This window comes from Garra rufa, chromosome 8, assembly GCF_049309525.1.
Source record: "Garra rufa chromosome 8, GarRuf1.0, whole genome shotgun sequence".
Classification (NCBI taxonomy): domain Eukaryota; kingdom Metazoa; phylum Chordata; class Actinopteri; order Cypriniformes; family Cyprinidae; genus Garra; species Garra rufa.
Window position 1 is genome coordinate 11949440 of NC_133368.1, and position 22284 is coordinate 11971723.

Genomic DNA, 22284 nt, shown 5'->3' on the forward strand with positions numbered 1-22284 from the left:
AAGTTAATTTTGTATTTTTTTTTTGTATTTTTTTTGTTTTTAATTTTTTTTTATTTTATTTTACGTTTTTATTTTATTCCATTTCATTTCATTTTTATTTATTTATTTTATTTATTTCAATGCATTTTTATTTTATTCCTTTTATTTTTAATTTCATTTATTTTATTATTTTATTTATTTAATTTCATTTTTTTTTATTTTATTCCATTCCATTTCATTTCATTTTTTATTTATTTAATTGCATATTTTATTTATTTATTGTTTTAATTTAATTAATTTTATTTTATTACAATTATTTTTTTTATTTCATTTCATATTTTATTTTATTTTATATTTTAAATTTAATTAAATGTTTATTTTATTACTTTTCATTACATTTTATTTGTTTATTTGTTTATTTTATTTCATATTTAATTTAAGTTAATTTTGTATTTTATTTTTGTATTTTATTTTTTTATGTTTTTAATTTAATTTAATTTTGATTTTATTATTTAATTTTTACTTTTGTTATTATATTTTATTTGTTTGTTTTTATTTTATTTCTTATTTAATTTAGTTTTAATTAATTTTATTATTATTATTATCTTTTTTTGTATTTTATTTAATTGTATTTTATTCCAAACGGTCTGCACTGTACTTATTTATGGTAAAGTTTAGTCAATCCAGTTACAACCAGACTAGATCACAGAACTTCGAGATTAGTTACTCTAACCTCAACAGAAGTTATTCTTCAAACGTTTCTGAAAAGATTTGAAGTTTATTTCCTGTGAAGCCGCTCGTATGTTTGATAATCGGAACCCATAATACAGAAACCCGTTCCACACGGAAGACATGTTAAATGGAAATTTTCTGTCCATCGCCCAAATCCTTCCGTCCAGAGCTGTCCGCTGGTGTAAACACTTATGACGTGAGCATGATGAAATAACAGTGGATATGTTATAGTGTAGCCGGTGTATTTGTAATTTAGCAGCACTTTTAAAGTTTCAGGATGCATTCGCCTATTTTATTCAAAGGAACAGCCGCAGCTGTTGCTGCGCGAAGGATTCGGCATATATTGGGACCCTTGATGTCAAAAGAAGGTTGGAACTGCAGCGCACATGAGGTCAAACTCCTCAACACCTCCTCAGGTAATGATTTCAACTAAGTCAAAGGTTGTTTGACACATGTTAGAAAACCTTTTTGGCTTTAGAGATTGTTAATAGCAGGTTTAGAGGTTAACCTTTCACTCAAAGTATTAGATTATTCACTCACATGCCAGGTCACCCACCAAGCTTCTTTTATTTTGTATTCAGTCTTCAGATATGTTTACAAGCGTATTTAAGGTTTCTATAAATATTGACATTTTAAAAAATAAATGTTTGCTTTTTGACAAGAATTGTTTGTAAATATAGAGGCCTTCTCCAAATATTGTGTTTGTTTCTTTGTTTTGCTCTTTAATTAAACCCTTTTTTCTTTACAGGTGACACTGTGAAGATAGGCGAGATCTCATATGTGCTCAAATCCCCCAGAAATCCAGAACTTGTGCCTGTAAACCACAGTATGTGCCAGTTGTAATATTGCTAGTATACCTGTGTGAACTTGAGGAAAACTAGCGTCATATTGTACATTCATTAAAGTCACTGAAACACCAGCTGATTGAAACTCATTGCAAAATATGCTTTAAATGTGACTTTAGTTCTAAGAAGTTGTTTAGCAAAATTTTATGCACATTGATATTCTTTTAAAATCATTTCTAGATTGTACTTTACTGTTGTTGTTTTTATTATTGCTAGACAAAATCAAACATAAATGCAAAAACAATGCATTTGTAGATGATTATAATTACTAAGCTACAGTCAAACTTAAATTTATTCGGACACCTTCAACGTTTCTCACATTATCAGAGATGTTTGTTTGTTTTAGTTTAGAAAATGGTAATAAAATATGACACTAACTCAAGAGTTAAACTGTGTCAGCACAAATTCATCTTGCTAATGTTAGATAACTTTGATAGAAAGGTATGTGAAAAAAACATGGTCAGGTCAAAGTGTCAATACATTTTTGGTATTAGTTTTACTGCTAGTCCACTGCATGAAGAATTTTTGGGGATAATATGTCACAGTTCACTTAATTTTGTTATCTTCACTTCCTGCACACGCTAGTAAAAAATTATCCAGAATTATATCTGGTGTCTGAATGATTTTTGGTTCGACTGTAGATGCAGATTTCTACTTACTATTTTTTTTTTTTTACTACTTTTAGTAATCTGTCATTTGAGTTAATTTATTGTTTTTCTCTTATGCTCATCCTCATCAAGGCTGCATTTACTTGATAAAAAAATACAGAAAAAAATAAAATATTATTACAGTTTAAAATAATTGTTTTCTATATTAATATATCTTAAAATGTAATTTATTCCTCTGCTGCAAAGCTACATTTTTATCAACCGTCACTCCAGACTTCAGTGTCACACGATCCTTCAGAAATCATTTTAATATGCTGATTTATTATCAGTGTTGAAAACTAATATTTTTTCGGAACCTGTGATTCTTTTTCAGGATTTTTTGATGAATAAAAAGTTAAAAGTTGATGAATAAAAAGTTAGAAGTGTTAAACTTTTTATAAATTTAACGTATTTCTTTCAAAAAAAAAAAAAAAAGAAAATAAAAATGTACTAAAAACAAACTTTTAAATGGTATTATATTGTTACTACTTTTTATTTATTAAAAGTCCTGGAAAAAGTATCACAGGTTCTAACTAAATATTAAGCAGCACAACTGTTTTCAACATTGATGATAAATGAAAGACTGAAGACTGGAGTAATGATGCTGAAAATGTAGCTTTACGTCACAGGAATAAATTACATTTTAAAATATATTCACATAGAAAATGGTTATTTCACATTTCAATATTTCACAATATTAGAGTTTTTTTCTGAATTTTTGATCAAATAAATGCAGCCTTGATGAGCATAGAAACATTTTTAAAAAATTCTTAATTATTTATTTTTCTACAGTGATGGAGGCTTTGCCACAAATGGTCACCCAACACCTTCGCTGGATAATGCAAAAAGACCTTCTCGGACAGGACGTGTTTCTCATTGGTCCTCCTGGTCCTCTGCGGCGTTCAATTGCCATGCAGTATCTGGTAATTTTCAAGCATTATCACCCCCTAATACTTGCGAAGTTTTTCACAGTGAAACACACTGACAATTTCACAACAGCTATATCCTTTATAGTCTTTCTTTTTTTCTTGCTTGCTAGGAATTAACAAAGCGAGAGGTGGAATATGTTGCCCTGTCCAGAGATACTACTGAGACTGATCTCAAACAGCGCAGAGAGATTCGCTCTGGAACCGCTTTTTATGTAGACCAGGCAAGTAGACCTCTTTCACCTATTAATCTCTTACCAAAAAATAAAATAAGTATATATAATTTTAAAATACATATTTAATTGTGTTTTCATTTATGTACACTACCAGTCAAAAGTTTTTGAACAGTAAGATTTTTAATGTTTTGTTCTGCTCACCAAGCCTGCATTTATTTGATCCAAAGTAAAGCAAGAACATTGTTGAAATATTGTTAATATTTAAAATAACTGTTTTCTATTTGAAAATATTTAAAAATCCAACCTAAGTTTTCAGCATTATTACTCCAGTCTTAAGTGTCACGTGAACCTTCAGAAATAATTCTAATATGCTGATTTGCTGTTCAAGAAACATTTTTTTAATTTTTATTATTAGTTGAGTAATTTTTTTAGGGAAGAAAACATTATAGAAATTATTATTTTATTTATAATGCTTTAAATTGATCAGAAATGATGATAAAGACATTTATAATGTTACAAAAGATTTCTATTTCACATAAATACTGTTCATCAAAGAAACCTGAAAAATAAACCTGGTTTTCAAAGAAACCTAAAAAAAAAAAAATAACTACTCAGTTGTTTTCAACATAATAATAATAAATGTTTTTTGAGCAGCAAATCATAATATTAGAATAATTTCTGAAGGGTCATGTGGGAATCACAGGAATAAATTACATTTTAAAATTATTTTAAATAGTAAAAACATTTTAAAATTTTGCTATTTTCTCAGTACTTTGGATCAAATAAATGCAGGCTTGGTGAGCAGAAGCGACTTATTTAAAAACATTAAAAATCTTACTGTTCAAAAACTTTTGACCGGTAGTGTATTTTTGATTTAATTATTTTATTATTTATTATTATTTATTCTTTGGACAACAATTTGGAATACTTGATTCAATTATTTTTGTAAAAATCAAGTGTATGTAAACTTTTGAACGGGGTCATTTTTACTTACTTGAATACTTGATTCTATTTTTTTTTTTTTTTTAATAGTGACCATTTTTCCATATTATATTATATCATATAATACATGGCATTTTTTGTGAACGAAACTGTCTCCCGGCTCTTCAGCCCTGCAGTGTCATTCCGTCCAGTTTGACCATCCTTTACTCATTCTCATGGTAAATGGAGATGAATTCCCGCAGGATCTGGCAAATCCTCCTCTTTTCATCTCAAGTCTAGATGATCAATTATATCCACTTATTCAGCTTTGTCACCCCAGGCATTAAATTATTAGCAAAGCTCCTCTGTTCTCCTCATATATCTGATGAAAGGCTCAGTGAGGAAATGGTTACATGCTACCATGGAAACAGAGCCTGTTTAAGTGCTATATATAGGGTCATAACCTTTTGCGATCAGAGTCGTTAGGTCTACTGCTCCTGATTCTAAAGCATCTTCTTGATAATTAATTGTGCCTTAAGCAGAAGGTGTATTAAATAGCTTTTGGCTTAGATTTAATGCGTATAGTGTCGCATCAGATTCCATCACTTGTGCTTGTTTTTGGCTGTGTGGAGTGATGGATAGGCGACAGGCGTGAACGTCGTGTTTAAAGGTGGGCTGCGTGTGGGCGCTGGGTGTTAACTAGAGCAGCTCACGGCTCTCTTGGGCCCTGCGCTCATTTTCAGACCTATATAACAAGCTTTGTGTGTCAGGCAAACGACTCCCAGTTGACTAGCCTTTATGTGTGAATGGGAAATGTTTTAGACTGAATGATCAACTATTCATAGAGGTTTTCTCTGTTCAAAAGTCCATCTGATAAAGTGTCTAATTTAGGCAATTAGCTACAAGAGGCCATTCCATATTGAGAATGTATGGCTGATGAATGTTGTCTGTGCATCATTTACATTACAGCACAACCTCAAATTAGAATGATTTCTGAAGGATCATGTGACACTAGAGTAATGGCTGCTGAAAATGTAGCTTTGCATCACAGGAATAAAATGTATTAGAATAGAAAATCATTATTTTAAACTGTAACAATATTTCACAATATTTCAGTTTTTTATTTCAGTTTTGCAACCTTGATGAGCAAAAAAGAATTTAAAAAATCATAATGATCTCAAACTTTTGAATGGCAGTGTATATAAACATGGATTTTTTTTAAAAATAAATTATCACATTTTAATTTAATGGTTTAATTTTGTTTATTTTATTTTATTATTTTAATCAGAATTTAGCAGTTTTATTTTAGTATTATTTGGATCTAAATGTAGTATTAATGTCTCAAATAGTTATTGATTTCGGTTAAATAAGTTAATTTAAGTTTTTTATATGAGGTGGTTATAGTAGTTTTGTTATGTGCTTTTGTTTTGGATGCTAATTTTACTACTTCAACATAAACTTTATTAAATAGTTCTATTTTATTTATGCTATATTCCAGTTAACAAACATTTTTAATATTTTTAGTTTTAGTTAACAATAACAACGGTGAAAGTGCAGTTTTGATCATTCTTAGCTTGACATTTATAGCTGTCACCAAGTCATGTATTTTAGGACAATTGCAATGTCATATAAAACCTATCGGCTTTAAAATGGAAATGTCCATTTTATTATTATATACTCTTATTATACACAAAAATTCTGGGTTAAAAACAACCCAACTTGGGTTATTTAGACTTGGGTAAATATCGGACAGAACACATGCTGGGTTCAGTTAGCTATTGTTTAAAATTTATTACATTGCTGGCTTAAAATGGGCTGAAAATCAAAAAATCACACACAGAATTATAGAGGCAACAGCAATAATTAAAAGATTAACACTTATTATTAAGCAAGAACACCCATGGACAAAATGTAATACAGAATTTATTTGGGTGAATACAGCATAGTTTACAATATTACATAAATTTAAACTTGTTTAAAAAGCAAGTGGAACATTTAAAAGTAGCATTTTAATTGACTTTTAATTTAAAAGTTCTCTGTAATCACTTTTCACTGAAAATTGCCAAAATCTGAGCCGATAATGGGCTGTTGTTCACTGAAGGAAGTACAGTATGAACCTCAGACTGCCACCTCGTGTTTCTCTCATAACTGGAAGATGCTGTGACTGACTCCATAACCTGCATATAAACAAACTGTACTGATATTATAGAGTACATATTTTAACATCAAATTAAATTAAATTCAGTATTATAATGAATAAAATCAGTTTATGTAATGCAAGGCAAAAGGCGTTTCCATCATGTGAAATGAAAGTCCGTTGCTGACGCAGCTGACTGACATCTCGTCTTTGTATGTTGTGTTGCGTAAAATAATATAATTTACAGCACAGTAAAGACTTGATAAATAAAATAAAATGTATACAAACCTTTATTTCGCTAAAGAAGTACACCAAATTGGTGGTGCCGAGAACCACTCTCTCCTGAGGAAGCAAAAGGCCTGTGCTCTGACTGTTAATCAGCAGCTGGGTTGTTTCATCAGACAGGCTCAACCCAGCACCTGGGTGAAAAATATTAAAAATAACCCAATAAATGACCCAACAAGCTGAATCCAGCAATTTGGGTTAAAAAAATAAATAAAAATAACGTAGCATTTTTTTTGGAGTGCAGAAAAGCTACCCAGTGCCTGGATAAAAATATTAAAAACAACACAATAATATGACCCAACATACTGAATCCAGCATTTGAGTTAAAAAAAAAATAACCCAGAAGGTTAAACATTTAACCCAACTGCTAGGACAAAACAACACAGTCACTAGGTTTGTCCATATTTCACCCAGTGCTGGGTTGTTTTTTACCCAGCTTTTTTAGTAATGCAAGTAACAAGTAACAGTTGCAAAACTGAAACTCCAGTTTTGATTTAATGGAATATTTAAGGCGAGACACTGCAGATGATTAGGGTAAAAAATTAACTAATAGTTATCACCTTACTTGCCCAGTTTATTGATTACTTTTATAATTGCAATCATTTTTTGTATTACAGGTTTTCTAAAATGTTAGGTTTAAATACGCAAATGAGGCATTATTTACAGAAATATGCACTAATTATGCAAGTCTAGTTAGGGCTGCACGATTAATCGAACGATGTTGTGAGGTGCGTTTAGTCAATGAAGCCGGTACTTTGATTAGTAGTAAATCTCCATCACATGCGTTCAGCTGCGTTCAGCTGGAGCGTTCAGAGGCGTAAATCACTGACAATCGCGATTTGGCGTAGCTTGTCAGTGATTTACGTCTCTGTGTATTAATTGCCGCTCCAGCTGAACGCACGTGATGGAGATTTACTACTAATCAAAGTACCGGCTTCATTGACTAAACGCGCCTCACAACATCGTTCGATTAATCGTGCTGCCCTATTTCTAGTACCAATATCTAAACACTGGATTAAGTCACTTTCAAAATTCTTTTTGAATTTTTTTGAAATATTAGAGTCAAATGTTTTTACAGAGGGGATTTTGGGTATCTCATTTCGTCACAACATAATTCAGAAAAAGTGTAGAACAGAGAAAACACTTTTTTACCATTTTTTGAGGAATAAAATGTATAAAATCAAGCGAATCATATATGAACAAATCCCTCTGTAAAAACCTTCAGGACATAGGCAAGAATAAAAAAGTAAAGTGTGGTGTGTGTTAGTGCTAGGGATGTAACGGTATTGTAAATACCGTCATACCGCAATAACAAATTTTTTCGATACTACCGTGGTTGCATCACTCGATAAAACAATAGGTCTTCTGAGAAAAGTTTGCTCAGGCGAATGGAACGGGAGGTAGCGGGAACTACATTTCCCATCAGCCCAGGCGTGGCCATCATCCTTTGCGGTCTGTTGTCGCTACAGACTGTAGCAGCAAGGAAAAGAGATGGAAATGGTCGAACCTGCTCCGTCTGAAGTGCGTATGCGTTACGTATTCTTTTCAGCACCCATGTTAACGGATTAGAGCGTTCACACTGCACGCGGTTGCTGTCCGGCAGTACGTCCTAGAAGCGGTGCCTTTGCAGCAGTGCAGCGATCGTTTCGGCACCGAGTCTATTTGTTGCTGCGCTGTATGCGCTGAATTAATGTTACAGTGCATTTCTCGCTGTAAAAATGAACATGGATTGACACGGAAATGTACCATAAATGCATATAAATTTCACAGTCAACACGTGGCTTTTTGGCTAGGTTTAAAATAAGGAAAGGTGCAGTTTTAAATAAACTAGGCAACATAATAGATGCACTTGTCCAGGTAGAAAAGTTCTTTAAAGGATTGTTTTTAATAAAGATTTAATGCGAAAGAAAGGCATGAGAGCCTACTGCACTGCAAAAAATGCTTTTCTTACTTAGAATTTTGTCTTGTTTCCAGCCAAAATATCTAAAAATTCTTAAATCAAGAAGGATTTTCTAGACAAGTAAAAATTATTGTCTTGTTTTTAGTAAAAACAAGTCAAAATTTAGTGAGTTTTTGTTTAAAACAAGCTAAATAATCTGCCAATGGGGTAAGAAAAAAAATCTTATTTGAAGCAGACAACTAGATTCAGACAAATCATTCAGCTAAACTGATTTGACTGTTTTTTACATGCTTTAATAATTTTTTGTTACTAAAATTGAAAAATTTAAGTTTCTGTTTCAAAGTTTACAGATAGATGGCTAATTTGTATGCCATTGATATGTTCAGTGTTCATGTAAACTGTTTAATAAACACTTCTGGCACTTTTTTTCGAGTCTCTTCATTAGTTTTGTTTTTCCTGTAAATGATTCAATAAATACCGTACCGTGCCATTCATACCGAGGTATTACCGTACCGTGAAGTTTTGATACCGTTACATCCCTAGTTAGTGCTACTGAAGTGGACATTTATGGCTCAGTGTAGGAGAAAAATCTCATTTTGAGAAATGGCCTTTACAAATACGTATTGTAATTGAAATCTATTGACACAAATAGATAAAGTGCTATACAAGAAACACTTAACACTATTTTTTGGATGTTTTCTTTCCACTAGTCTAAAAAAAACACTTTATGAAAAACCAAAAAGCCTAAAATCTCAAACTTGATAGGTGCATAAAAACTGTGTTTTTGCCTGCAGTGTCTTCCCTTAAAGCACAATCATTCTGCTGGTTTCTGACATGTATAGCCACCCATCACCATATCATGTATTTTAGCACAGTTGGCATGCCATATTAACCTATCACCTTTAAACTGGAACTATCCATTTTATAATTATACATGATATTACATTGTGTTCTGTTCTTCATTATTCCACCACAGACTAAATGGACATTATTGTGTAGGAAGTCAAGGGAAAGTTACTTGTGGTTAAAAAAAACTCTTTCCTGTTTGGCTTTTCTTTGTGTTTCTCATTGGGGTCAAGCAGGTCAAACGGCGTTTAGCTCAGTTATTTACAATTTGCTGTGTCATTGACAAACGCGCTGGTCTGAGGTTTTAACTAGTCTCTGTAGTGTGCGTCACAGGCATTTCTAGTAATTATGTGATTATGGTATTCAGATTGGACATGGGTGCTGAGCTAAATTTGGACCATCTGGCTACATATTTATAGGCCCTGTTCCCACACAATCAGGCATGTATTTACATGTTAACCTAATTATATGGCGACTTGTTTTGTGGTCATCGGAGTAGCCCAGAATTTCCTGCCTTTGACGTCAATGCCGTTTGAATCTCGTACACATGTGTGCATGGCTGCATCTTCATAACAGACGAGATTTAGAGATTCAGCCCACAAATGGGGCAAGATCTAAAAAAAACGTGTATGTCAAGAATAGAAGTGAACTGCTCTGTGAAGTGGGTGAAATAACAGATGAACACTTACGAACACAGTACAGATAGGGAGTCACAGACAGTCTTTATGGTTCTTTGCTCTAAGTCGAGTTCTGAGAACTGAAATTAGAAATTTGGTTGATGCTTTTAAATGATCATGATCAGGCAACAAATTATATTTTCAAGCTAATTTCACCATATTTCTCATATGCTACTATTAAAGAAGGTTCAAACACTCACTGATGCTTCAGAAGGAAAAACGATGCATTAAGAGCCGGGGGTGAAAACTTTTGGAAAGAATGAAGATATGTAGGTTTTTCTTATTTTGCCAAAATATCATATTATTTTCATTTAGTACTGCGCTTCTGAAGATTTCAGAAGTTTTTTCAGAACACAAAATAAATTCAATTTACCCTGATATTCAAATTCAAAATGTTTTCACCCCCTGGCTCTTAAAGCAAAGTTGTTGTTTTTTTCCTTCTGGAGCATCAGTGAGCGTGTGTACCTTCTGTAATAGTCCGTCAGTTGTCCTCAGTGTGAAAAGATGGATCTCAAAATCATACAGTCATTGTTGGAAAAGGTTTAAATACACAAAAATGCTGAAAAACCAAATAATTTGTGTGAGCTTTTTCTGAGGATTTTTCTGAAGAACAGCGAGTTTAACTGTTTAGGACAAACAAGGGACTCATGAACAACTATCACTAAACAAACAAACCAAAAAAAAAAACCCAGCTGTGGATGATTCAGGTAACAACACATTATTAAGAATCAAGTGTATGTAAACTTTTGAACGGGGTCATTTTATAAATTCAACTTTTATTTTCTCTTGTGGACTACATGTAAATGTATTTTATGTGAAATATCTTATTCAGGTCACTACTAAATAAAAAATAACATGCGTTTTGTAAAATTTTGGTAAAATAATTAACATTTTGCGGAATCCGCAAGGTGTATATAAACTTATATAATTTAATAAAATTATAATATATTAAATATATGATCTTTTGTGACAAAAAGTTGTTTGAACATAATGCTGCTTCTCAAATGCTTATTGAGAGTATTGTACTCTAGAATAGTACCTTGAAGGTTGTTGCACAGAGAGTTAGATTGAGCTCTTGTCCCTGCCCTTATTCTGCATATTGTTGTCATTTTAGCCCTGTTCTGATAACCTCTAACCCAAATATCATATTCAGAATCTGCTCATTTTCTCCAAGGTGCCTCAACATGTTCCTGTTTTTTCTGTCTCCTTCAGTGTGCTGTCCGAGCTGCGACTGAGGGTCGGATTCTAGTGTTGGAAGGGCTGGAGAAGGCAGAGAGGAATGTGTTGCCAGTTCTCAACAACCTGCTGGAAAATCGAGAGATGCAGCTGGAAGATGGACGCTTTCTCATGTCAGCACAGCGCTACGACAAACTCCTGGAGGTGAGGACAACCATGCTATATCTACAGCACTTCCTATGGTTACAGAACACTGACCGCGCAAACAGCTTCCTTTACTCATGCTGGCATTAAAGAACTTCCAGAATGAAAATTTCCTGATAATTTACTCACCCCCATGTCATCCAAGATGTTCATGTCTTTCTTTCTTCAGTCGTAAAGAAATTTAGTTTTTTGAGGAAAACATTCCAGGATTTTTCTTTATATAGTGGACTTCAATGGGGATCAACGGATTGAAAGTCCAAATTGATGTTTCAATGCAGCTTCAAAGGGCTCTACACGATCCCAGCCGAACAATGAGTGAAACGTAAAAATTAAAAAATGTATATATACTTTTTAACCACAAATGCTCATCTTGCACTAGTTCTGCGATGTGCATCTTCACGCATTGCATAATCATGTTGGAAAGGTCATTTCACAGTTAGTTCTTCGTCTGTGTACTTCGGGTAAAAAAACTTTTTTTTTTTTTGAAAATGGCCAATTGTTTTGCTAAACAAGACCCTTATTCCTCGGCTGGGATCGTGCAGAACCCTTTGAAGCTGCATTGAAACTGCAATTTGGACCTTCAACGCCGTTGATCCTCATTGAAGCCCACTATAAGGATAAAAATCCTGGAATTTTTTCCTCAAAAACCTTAATTTCTTTGTGACTGAAGACAGAAAGACATGAACATCTTGGATGACATAGGGGTTATTAAATTATCAGGAAATTTTTATTCTGAAAGTGAACTAATCCTTTAAATCCTGTCTGGCTTCCACTCTTCAACAACATTTTTAAAGTCTTTTGTGACAGTTCGAACACGTTTGACCACAGTATCTACACTACAAAAGCAATGAATTTTTGACTACCTCTGGAAGTGGTCAAAAGTGGATGAGCTCAAAACGTTTCACATTACGTTTACACATGTATTTAGCGTTGTCCACTTGTAATCGGCTCAACAAAAATGCATCTTAATACCAGGTGTAAACAGGGCCCCAGGTACAGATGTTGGTAACACTTCCCAATAACTTTATAATATTTACATTGTTATTAATTATACCTACACAAACCACAAAATGAACTGAGTGTCCGCGGATCCTTAAAAAAATATTAAATAATATTTTCCTGATAAAAGGCCTTTAAAGTCTTAAAGGGATGGTTCAGAGTAGAATTGACTTCATTGCTATGCACTCCGAAGCCCATGTAAATACCCCATCCGAAGTTTTTTTTACCTTAGTCAAACATTTATGGAGATATTAGAGTTTTTCGAATTGCTTGTTACAGGAGTGAATGGTACATGTGATGTATCTCGTAAATTGCACCACTAAACGTGCAAGTAATCTTACCAAACTTGTACAGTAGTGTAAATAGGTTATGTACTCACAAAACGCTGCATCAGAACATTTGTGAGTCCACCATGAGTGTTTTAAAAACACGTTTTAGCCGATCCCTACTAGTCTCAAAAACTACAAATGGCGACACGTCGACGTCACTTCCCTGGTTTGAAAAAAGCACGTAAAAGTCCTCCTACAAGTTGACATGCACACAGATGTAGTAGGAGGACTTTTACGTGCTTTTTTCAAACCAGGGAAGTGACGTCGACTTGTAGTTTCTGAGACTAGTAGTTCTGGGGTAAAACGTGTTTTTAAAACACTCATGGTGGACTTACAAATGTTCTGATGCAGCGTTTTGTGAGTACATAACCTATTTACACTACTGTACAAGTTTGGTAAGATTACTTGCACGTTTAGTGGTGCAATTTACGAGATACCTCACATGTACCATTCACTCCTTTAACAAGCAATTCGAAAAACTCTAATATCTCCATAAATGTTTGACTAAGGTAAAAAAAAAACTTCGGATGGGGTATTTAGATGGGCTTCGAAGTGCATAGCAATGAAGTCAATTCTACTCCGAACCATCCCTTTAAAATGTCTTAACTTTAGATTCGATGGATCTTAAATATTTTTGGTCACATTATATCCAAAATATCTTCAGTCTGATTGACCTAATGACTGTTTACAATCATAGGACAGATTTAGTTCTTTATAGTTTTCTATTTTACTAACAAAAATAGTTCAAAACAAGGATCAAAGCAGAAGCATAGCACATTCTACAAGCAACACTCAGCGGCACTCAACATTTTGCTACTAAATGATTCAGAGTTTCGAACAAATCAGTTGAATGAACGACTCAATGACTCACTCATTAAGGGGCTTACTGCCACCTACTGGTAGTTTAGTATGTTTAAAAGTATGTATTTTCCCCACAACATTTCTTATTTGTATATTCATAAATGTATTTAAAACATGAATTTCATAACATCATTTATTGCAGTTAATGTTGCGGTGTAAATGATTTAATCTGACTGGTAACAGCCCTTTAGAATTTATTAATAAACTGTAATAATTTGACATGAAAGGTGATGCATACATTTCAAAAGTTTTAAGAAATGGCCCTTTATAAAGGTAAATAAAAATATGCAGATTTAATTATGTAAAAGCTGATAGAACACTGATGAAAATATTGCTTCAGAATAAATTGTTTAGACCACCAAAAATCTTGGTGATGTGGTACTTTTGTGGGGATATTTTGTTTTATTTTACATTTGAAATGAATTGTTCTTTTTACATTAAACACAATAAATATTACATTTATGCATGTAATATAATGTGTATTTCCATTACAGGCTTAGGTCTTAAATTTCACATAAGGTGGTATTAAAAAGGTCTTAAAAAGTTTTAAATTTCACTTTTTAACATCTGTAGAAACTCTGAATGAATAAAACCCGCCAGTGGTGGCTCAAATGAGAACATAACCTATTAATATATATTAATTTGATTTGATTAAATTTTTTAAATGTTTGGTATTGGTTTAATAGGAGCACACTAAAGATGAGCTGGATGCATGGAAGATTGTTCGGGTGAGTGAGGATTTTCGAGTCATTGCTCTCGGCCTGCCTGTTCCTCGATACAAAGGAAACCCGCTGGATCCACCTCTCCGCTCCCGCTTCCAGGCCAGAGACATCTACTACCTTCCCTTCAAGGTGCTTTCAGACACAGAGACGCTATGTACTGATAAATCTGTATTGTCAATAGTGTCTGGACTAACGTTTTTTTTTTTTTTTAAAGGACCAGCTAGAGCATCTATACACAGTAGGACCAAATGTGCCTCCTGAAAGGTACGGTAGTTTTCAAACCTGGATTTTCATTCACCATGTTGCACACTGAATGCTGAACCGATTTTCTTCCATCTCAGGGTGTCCCAGCTCTTGTCTTTCGCCACTACACTTTGTTCTCAAGAGTCTGCCAGCTTAAGCCTGCCTGATTTCCCTATGGACAATCTTCCATCTGCCCTCGCAGTTCTAGTGAGTAGCAGACTGCATGAAGTATCCTACATAACAGTTAACGGTGAAGTGTGTAATTTCCGCACCACTAACAGCAACAACTGAGAAATATTATAAATGTGATTGTGCTGAAATCTAATTTACATTAGATGCATTTGATTTGTAGATATTTACAGTCAAGCCGAAATTATTCATACCCCTGGCAAATTCTGACTTAAAGTTACTTTTATTCAACCAGCAAGTTTTTTTTTTTTCATTAGAGAGGACACAGACGTCTCCCAGAAAATAATAAGACGATGTACAAGAGGCATCATTGTGGAAAAAAATATTACTCTTTCAGGTTGTAGGGTCTCCTTGCCATCACCCTGGTCTTTAGCTCCCTCCACAGATTCTCAATTGGATTTAAGTCAGGACTCTGGCTGGGCCACTGCAAAACATTAACATTTTGTCTGCTAACCATTTCTTCACCACTTTTACTGTGTGTTTTGAGTTGTTGTCTTGCTGAAATGTCCAGTGGTGCCCAAGGCCAAGTTTCTCTGCAGACTGCCTGATGTTGTTGTTGAGAATTTTGATGTATTGCTCCTTTTTCGTGGTGCCGTTTACTGTGATTAGGTTCCCTGGTCCACCGGCTGAAAAACACCCCCAAAACATTAGGTTCCCACCACCATGTTTGACAGTGGGGATGGTGTTCTTAGGGTTGAAGGCTTCTCCTTTTTATGCCGAATGAAGACTACATCATTGTGTTAGTTACATTTTTGTTTCATCTGACCAAAAAACAGAAGACCAGAAGTCTTCTTCTTTGTCCAGATGAGCATTTGCAAAGGCCAAGCAGGCTTTTGTGTGCCTTATCTGGAGAAGTGGTCTCCTCCTTGGTCTGTGCTCAGTAGTGTGCAGTGTCCGTTGTACTATCCGCCACCAGCGGAGCCCAGATTGATCAGGATGGCCTTGGTGGTGATCCTTGGATTCTTTATTACCTCTCTCACTATCCTCCTGGCCAGCACAGGTGTCACTTTTGGCTTCCGACCACGATTGTTCACAGTGCGGAACATCTTGTATTTTTTAATAATACTTTGCACTGTAGCCACTGGAACTTCAAAACATTTCGATATGGTCTTATAGCCCTTTCCTCACTTGTGAGCAACAACAATGCACAGCCGCAGGTCCCAGCCGTGAGCTCCTTTGTCTTAGCCATGACTGTCCACAAACCAACAGCAGAGAGCTTCTGTTTTTCACCTGTTGAGTTGATTAAAACAGCTGTTCCCAATGACTCAGGGTAATTAGGATGCTTTAGAACAGCTTGGACTATTTGGAATGGTTTGGAACTTTGGATTTTCCCACAGACTGTGACAGTTTGCAAAGGGTATGAATAATTTTGGACATGCCACTTTTTGTTCAAATGTAAATAAAAGCTGAGAAAAAAAATTTTCCACAATGATTCCTCTTGTACATCGTCTTATTATCTTTTGGGAGAAGCCTGTGTCATTTCCGGTCAAAAAAAAAACTTGCTGGTTGAATAAAAGTAACTTTAAGTCAGAATTTGCCAAGGGTATGAATAATTTTGGGCTTGACTGTATGTGTAGATATTATTGGAGATCATTTGTTTCTGTTGCAGAACCTGTTCCCAATGCTGTCCGCACAGCAGCTGGTCCAGAGGCTTTACCCATATGAGGTCATGCTGGGAAAGGAAGGCCGTACCGCCGTAGAGGGGGTGCTCAGTGTAAGTTTCTCCAATGATAGGGAGCTCACTTTTACACGAAATAATAATGGGGTTGTGTTGCCCACTAGATTAAAGGGATAGTTCACACAAAATGAATATTCTGTCATTAATTACTTACCCTCATGTTGTTCCAAAACCGTAAGACCTTCGTTCATCTTCAGAACACATATTAAGATATTTTTGATGAGATCCGAGAGCTTTCTGACCCTGCATAGACAGTAACACAACCGACACATTCAAGGCCCAAAAAGGTAGTAAGGACATTGTTAAAATAGACCATGTGACATCAGTGATTCATCCGTAAATTTATGAAGCTACGAGAATACTTTTTGTGGCAGACTAACCCAGAAGAGAAGAAATTGTTGGATAAAGTTATTTTTGTTTTTTTTTTTAAGTACAAAAAGTACTCCCGTAGCTTCATGAAATTATAGTTCAACCACTACTGCAACAAAAGAGCAATGCCATGTAAGTGCTATGACAAGTCTCAGATTAGCTTAATGCAGTATAAGTAGCAAGGTTTTTTTAATTATATAGTAAATAAAAAGAAAACGGATAGAATAGAAAAAAGAATAGATCAAGCTAGTTTTTTTTGTTAACTGTATAATAAATAAAAAGAAAAAAGATAGAAGATATAAAAAATAGAAATAGAATAAAGAGTGCTTAGAGTGTGAGGGTCAAATAGAGAATACATATTAATATAATGTATTCATACTGCCATAATTTCACAATGAATCTCTAAATTAATGTAGAAAGAACATAAAGATGGTAAAAATGAAAACATGGAAAAATGGATGCTCCATTAATTGCACACATTTTTATTAACACTTTAAAGGGATAGTTCACCCAAAAATGAAAATTTGATGTTTATTTGCTTACCCCCAGGGCATCCAAGATGTAGGTGACTTTGTTTCTTCAGCAGAACACAAACGAAGATTTTTAACTCAAACCGTTGCAGTCTGTCAGTTATTTAATGGCAGTGGATGGGCACCAAACCTTTAAAAGTAAAACAAAACATGCACAGACAAATCCAAATTACCTTCTGCGGCTCGTGACGATACATTGATGTCTTAAGAGATGAAACGATCGTTTTTTGCGAGAAACTGAACAGTATTCATATTTTTTACCTTTGATACACAGCCACGTCCATCTGTCATGAGCACGAGCTCATCATCTGGCTCGTTACACGTGTATGCGCTCTGGCGTAGTATACGCAAACACCGTAAGGGGAAATCAGTGAAAAGTCCCAGATGAGTTTGCACAAGCAAACGTAATCTTTTAGCTTTAAATCGGTTTGAACAATCAGGATAAGCGCAAGTAATTACCATTTTGAATAGCCGCTATACCCACAATCTCTATGCACTGTGTAAACAATGAGTGTAGTATACACACGACAGATCGCTTCCGCGTTTGCGTATTCTACGCCAGAGCGCATTCACATGTAACATGCCGGATGATGAGCTTGTGCTCATTACAGTTGGACGTGGCTGTGTATCAAAGGGAAAAAATTGTCTGTGCATGTTTTACTTTTAAAGGTTTGGTGCCCATCCACTGCCATTATATGACTAACAGACTGCACCGCTTTGAGTTAAAAATCTTCGTTTGTGTTCTGCTGAAGAAACAAAGTCACCTACATCTTGGATGCCCTGGGGGTAAGCAGATAAACATCAAATTTTCATTTTTGGGTGAACTATCCCTTTAAATATCTTTAATGTATTAAATAAAAAAAAAGAAATCACACAATTAACATGTTAATTTTGACAGCACTAGTAGTAGTAGTAGTAGTAATAATAAAAATAATAATATTAAAAGTAGGAGTTAATTACATTTAGATTGTTACATATTTCCACCAACAGGATTTTACACCAGTTGGGATATAAATAAAATAAAAAATATATAAATAGGATATAAATAAAAAATAAAATATATATTTATTAAAATAATAAATTATATATTATTGTATATATCTGTACCAACACACACACACACATCTATATTTTTCCCTGGACCAAAAAAACAGTCTTGAGTAGCACGGGTACATTTGTAGCAGTAGTCAAAAATACATTGTATGGGTCAAAATTATAAATTTTTCTTTTAAGGCAAAAATCATTAGGATATTAAGTAAAGATCATGTTCCATGAAGATATTTTGTAAATTTCCCACCGTAAATATTTCAAAACCTATTTTTTTATTAGTAATGTGCATTGCTAAGAACTTAATATAGACAGATTTAGATTTTTTTTGTGTGTGTCCTCAAATAGTTGAATCTTGACAAACATTGTCCGATCCTAACAAACCATACATCAATAGAAAGCTTATTTACCTGGCTTTCAGATGTATGAATTTAAAACAAAAAACTTAAATTGACCCTCACAGGGGTTTTCTGTGAACATTTTTGAGAGATAAAGAATTTTCACTTGATTATTTGAAACAAATAGCTTGACTGAAATGAATTGAAATTTTTCTCATTCTAAATCAGAGATGCTATTAAAACTTTAGTCCAGATGCTCTTATATTTGTAAATCATGAGGCAAGAAAGATACTTAAAATCACACATAATTTACACTAATAGAGACTCTCTTCTCAGAGGTTTGAGTTGACTGACGGGAGCACGAAACCTTCTCCGACTGCAGTGGTGAGCGTTGAGCCTGTGAATGGAGATCAGGCACAACAGGCAGCAGTCACCCTCAACACAGCCAACCAGAACATCACCTTTCAGGTCAGGACACAGCGATGGTGGAAAATTTGCTTTGTGCTTTATTTGGAAATGCTTATTAGATGAACTGTTTCTTCCCTCTAAAGGAAAAGCTGTGGTTTCTCCACAGGTTCCTTCGGGGACGCGGCCGATTCGCCCACCCAACAGCAGTCCCGCATTCATCGGCACCCCCACCCATGACCGCCTGCTCGCCGAGATGATGCAGTCCCACCTCGTCAAAGACATTTGTCTGATCGGAGCCAAGGTACACAGGCAACTTCCTGTGGCCACCCTCTTTGAGCAAATGCACTTTGAACTAGAAATTTGATGTGTTTCGAACACGAACAATAGCTCACTTTTCATACTGCCTGTTAAGGTAATGCAGGAAGATCATTGGGGTCTTCTGTGTGTGCGTCACGGCTTGTGTTCTTATTTAAGTAAGATTAGATCAGATGAACAATGTACATCATATGCTTCTTTGGTAATACTGTTTTGCGGTTTGGCTAATGCTGTTTCGTGTTTTTTTTTTTTTTTTTTTCAGGGCTGTGGCAAATCTGTGATTGCAAGAGAATTTGCTGAAATGCTGGGCTACAGCATTGAACCAATTATGCTTTATCAGGTAATGTCAAAACAGAAGAAAACAAAAACTAATCAGCCCCAAGAAGACAAATTGGTAACATTTTCAAGGAAGGATCAATACAAGTTAAGCTGTACACCACAGATGCTTTCGATTACAACAGAAAATGGTTGCGTCTCAGCTGTTGCTTAGTTTAGTCAACGCATGGTAGTGTGTCACTGATGCTGTCAGTAGAGTTTGACTTGTATTGAACCTGAAATGTTCCTTTAAAGTTGCGTATTTTTTAATTCTGCACAAGCTAATATGGCAGTCATCTTCGATTTGTACTGACACATAGTGGTGTGGATGCAGCCTCATTTAGAAATGACAACACACTCATGGCAGTTCATAATTATTTTGCATTTTAGTGAATTGGTGATGAATTTTTATGTGATGTGTTGACCTTTTTTTCTAAAAATCATACTGTTTTTGTACAACTCAAATAATTCAAATTCAAACAAATTCACCACCAAGATGTAAAATAATTGTTTCCTTTTAAAAAAAATTTTTCTAGTTTTCTCTAAACATTTTCTCAAATCATAAATTTTTTTACAAATTAACCAAACACTCTTTTGTTTTCTAAAAATCAGATGTTTTCATATGGCTGAAATTATCCAAATTTTTCAGCAGTTTTATCTAAAAATCAGATGTTTTCGTATGACTCAAATTATACAAATTGAATTAGAATAACTAATTCACCAAAATGTAAATTAATTACATTATCTTCACAAAAAAAAAAATCATCTTTGTATTTATTTTTTTCTAAAAAGCAAATGTTTTTATGTGACTCAAATCATACAAATGCATATAAATTTCCACCAATTCAGCAAAATGTGAAATACGTATATTTTCTTCTAAAAATTCTTTCCTCTTTTTCTTTTCTAAAAATCAGATGTTTTCATATGGCTGAAATTATCAAAAAAATTTCCATTCTGGTTTTATCTAAAAATCATATGTTTTCGTAGGACTCAAATTGAATAAATTTATTCGAATAACTAATCCACCGAAATGTAAATTAGTTACGTTTTCTTCTAAATCACATTTCTACAAATTAAGCAAACAATTTGCCTTCTAAAAATTGTCTGTCTTCTGTTTTCCCACCAGTTCGGGCCAAATGTGATAGACTTTCCTATTTTTTTTCTTAGAAATCTTACGTTTTGGTGTGACTCACTGTATAAACTCATACAAATTGACTGCCAATTAGCCAAAATGTAAAATAGAAGTTTTATTTTAAAAATCATCTTTTATAAAATCATATTTTTTACCTAATTTTAATGACTTTAGTAATACAATTAATTCGTAATATTTCACAGTCAATTTGCTAAATTCTTTTTGTTTATAGTTAAATTTATCGTACATATTTAAACTTTTTTGTGCATTTAAATTGTGAGACAGGACACAAATTAAGATATTTTTGATTCTTTTGCAGAATAACAAAAATTCAAGCCCCCCCCCCCCAAATAAATAGACAGGATTTGCGTGACGCACCGCACAGCATGCTCCTAGAATCTGGTTGAGTAATATATAGGCGTCAAAATGAAAGCGCACAGGTTCACGCAGTTTGTGTGAATCTGGCGATAGATCGCGCATCCACTGACTTAGTACGTTCTGATGAAAGGGTATATATAGGCCATGGCTAAACAGACGTCTTACCGGAGAAAATTTATTTGCGCGGTGCCCGTCCTGGACGTGGAGCCCCTGGGCACTTGCCCAGTTGCCCATATGGTTAATCCGCCTATGGTTACAGCACAGTATGTGGCGCTATTGCAAACAGGAACAAGTATACATAGACATTTTTGTCGGCCTGTTATTTGAGCGGACTTTGCTTTTGAGCATAAGCGGTACATGAGTGGAGCATTCATATGGGCATTCATATGAGCGTCACACATTGAGCAGTGCACGATGAATACGCCCCCTGTTTGGGAACCACTGGACTATTGTAACGATGTCTATACTGCCTTTCTGGACCTTAAACATGTCAGTTGCGTTGCTGTCAATGCAGGGGCAGAAATCTCTCGGATTTCATCAAAAATGTCTTAATTTGTGTTCCGAAGATGAACGAAGGTCGGGTTTGGAACATGAGGGTGAATAATTAATGACGGAATTTTCATTTTTGAGTGAATTATCCCTTTAACCTGAAATATTCTTCTGTAAAATGCAAACTGTCCCCAGTTTTGTCTTCCTTTAACCCCTCTCTTTTGCTCTCCTCTGGTTGGGTCTCTGAATGTACCTTCGCATCACATGATCATGGTTTTGTGTTTGCTCAGTTGTGTGCAGCTGTGGACAGTGAGGTTTTTGGATCAGTGTTTGGGTTTTGGGGGGAAAGCTCAGTGTTGTCCTGGGCATCAGCACACAGAGCCAGAGGTCATGCACCACAGGGGTCACAGATCTCCCTGAGTTTCCATCAGCAATCATTAGTGTTTTTGATATTTGTGATTCTTGCAAGACCACACAAAATATTTTTGAGC

The 22284-nt window shown here is 34.5% G+C and overlaps 1 protein-coding gene across 1 annotated transcript in view; it reads left to right on the forward strand.

Annotated features, from left to right (window-relative positions):
• Window positions 1-886: 886 nt before the first annotated feature.
• Window positions 887-22284, forward strand: part of vwa8 (von Willebrand factor A domain containing 8) — a 135757-nt gene continuing 114359 nt past the window's right edge. Inside the window, exons 1-12 of the mRNA XM_073845801.1 lie at window positions 887-1127; window positions 1460-1537; window positions 2996-3126; window positions 3243-3353; window positions 11284-11451; window positions 14327-14491; window positions 14577-14626; window positions 14704-14812; window positions 16404-16508; window positions 19093-19224; window positions 19331-19465; window positions 19742-19819. Coding sequence (XP_073701902.1) covers window positions 989-1127; window positions 1460-1537; window positions 2996-3126; window positions 3243-3353; window positions 11284-11451; window positions 14327-14491; window positions 14577-14626; window positions 14704-14812; window positions 16404-16508; window positions 19093-19224; window positions 19331-19465; window positions 19742-19819 — 1401 coding nt within the window. The 5' untranslated portion in view covers window positions 887-988. The remainder of the gene's footprint in view (window positions 1128-1459; window positions 1538-2995; window positions 3127-3242; window positions 3354-11283; window positions 11452-14326; window positions 14492-14576; window positions 14627-14703; window positions 14813-16403; window positions 16509-19092; window positions 19225-19330; window positions 19466-19741; window positions 19820-22284) is intronic.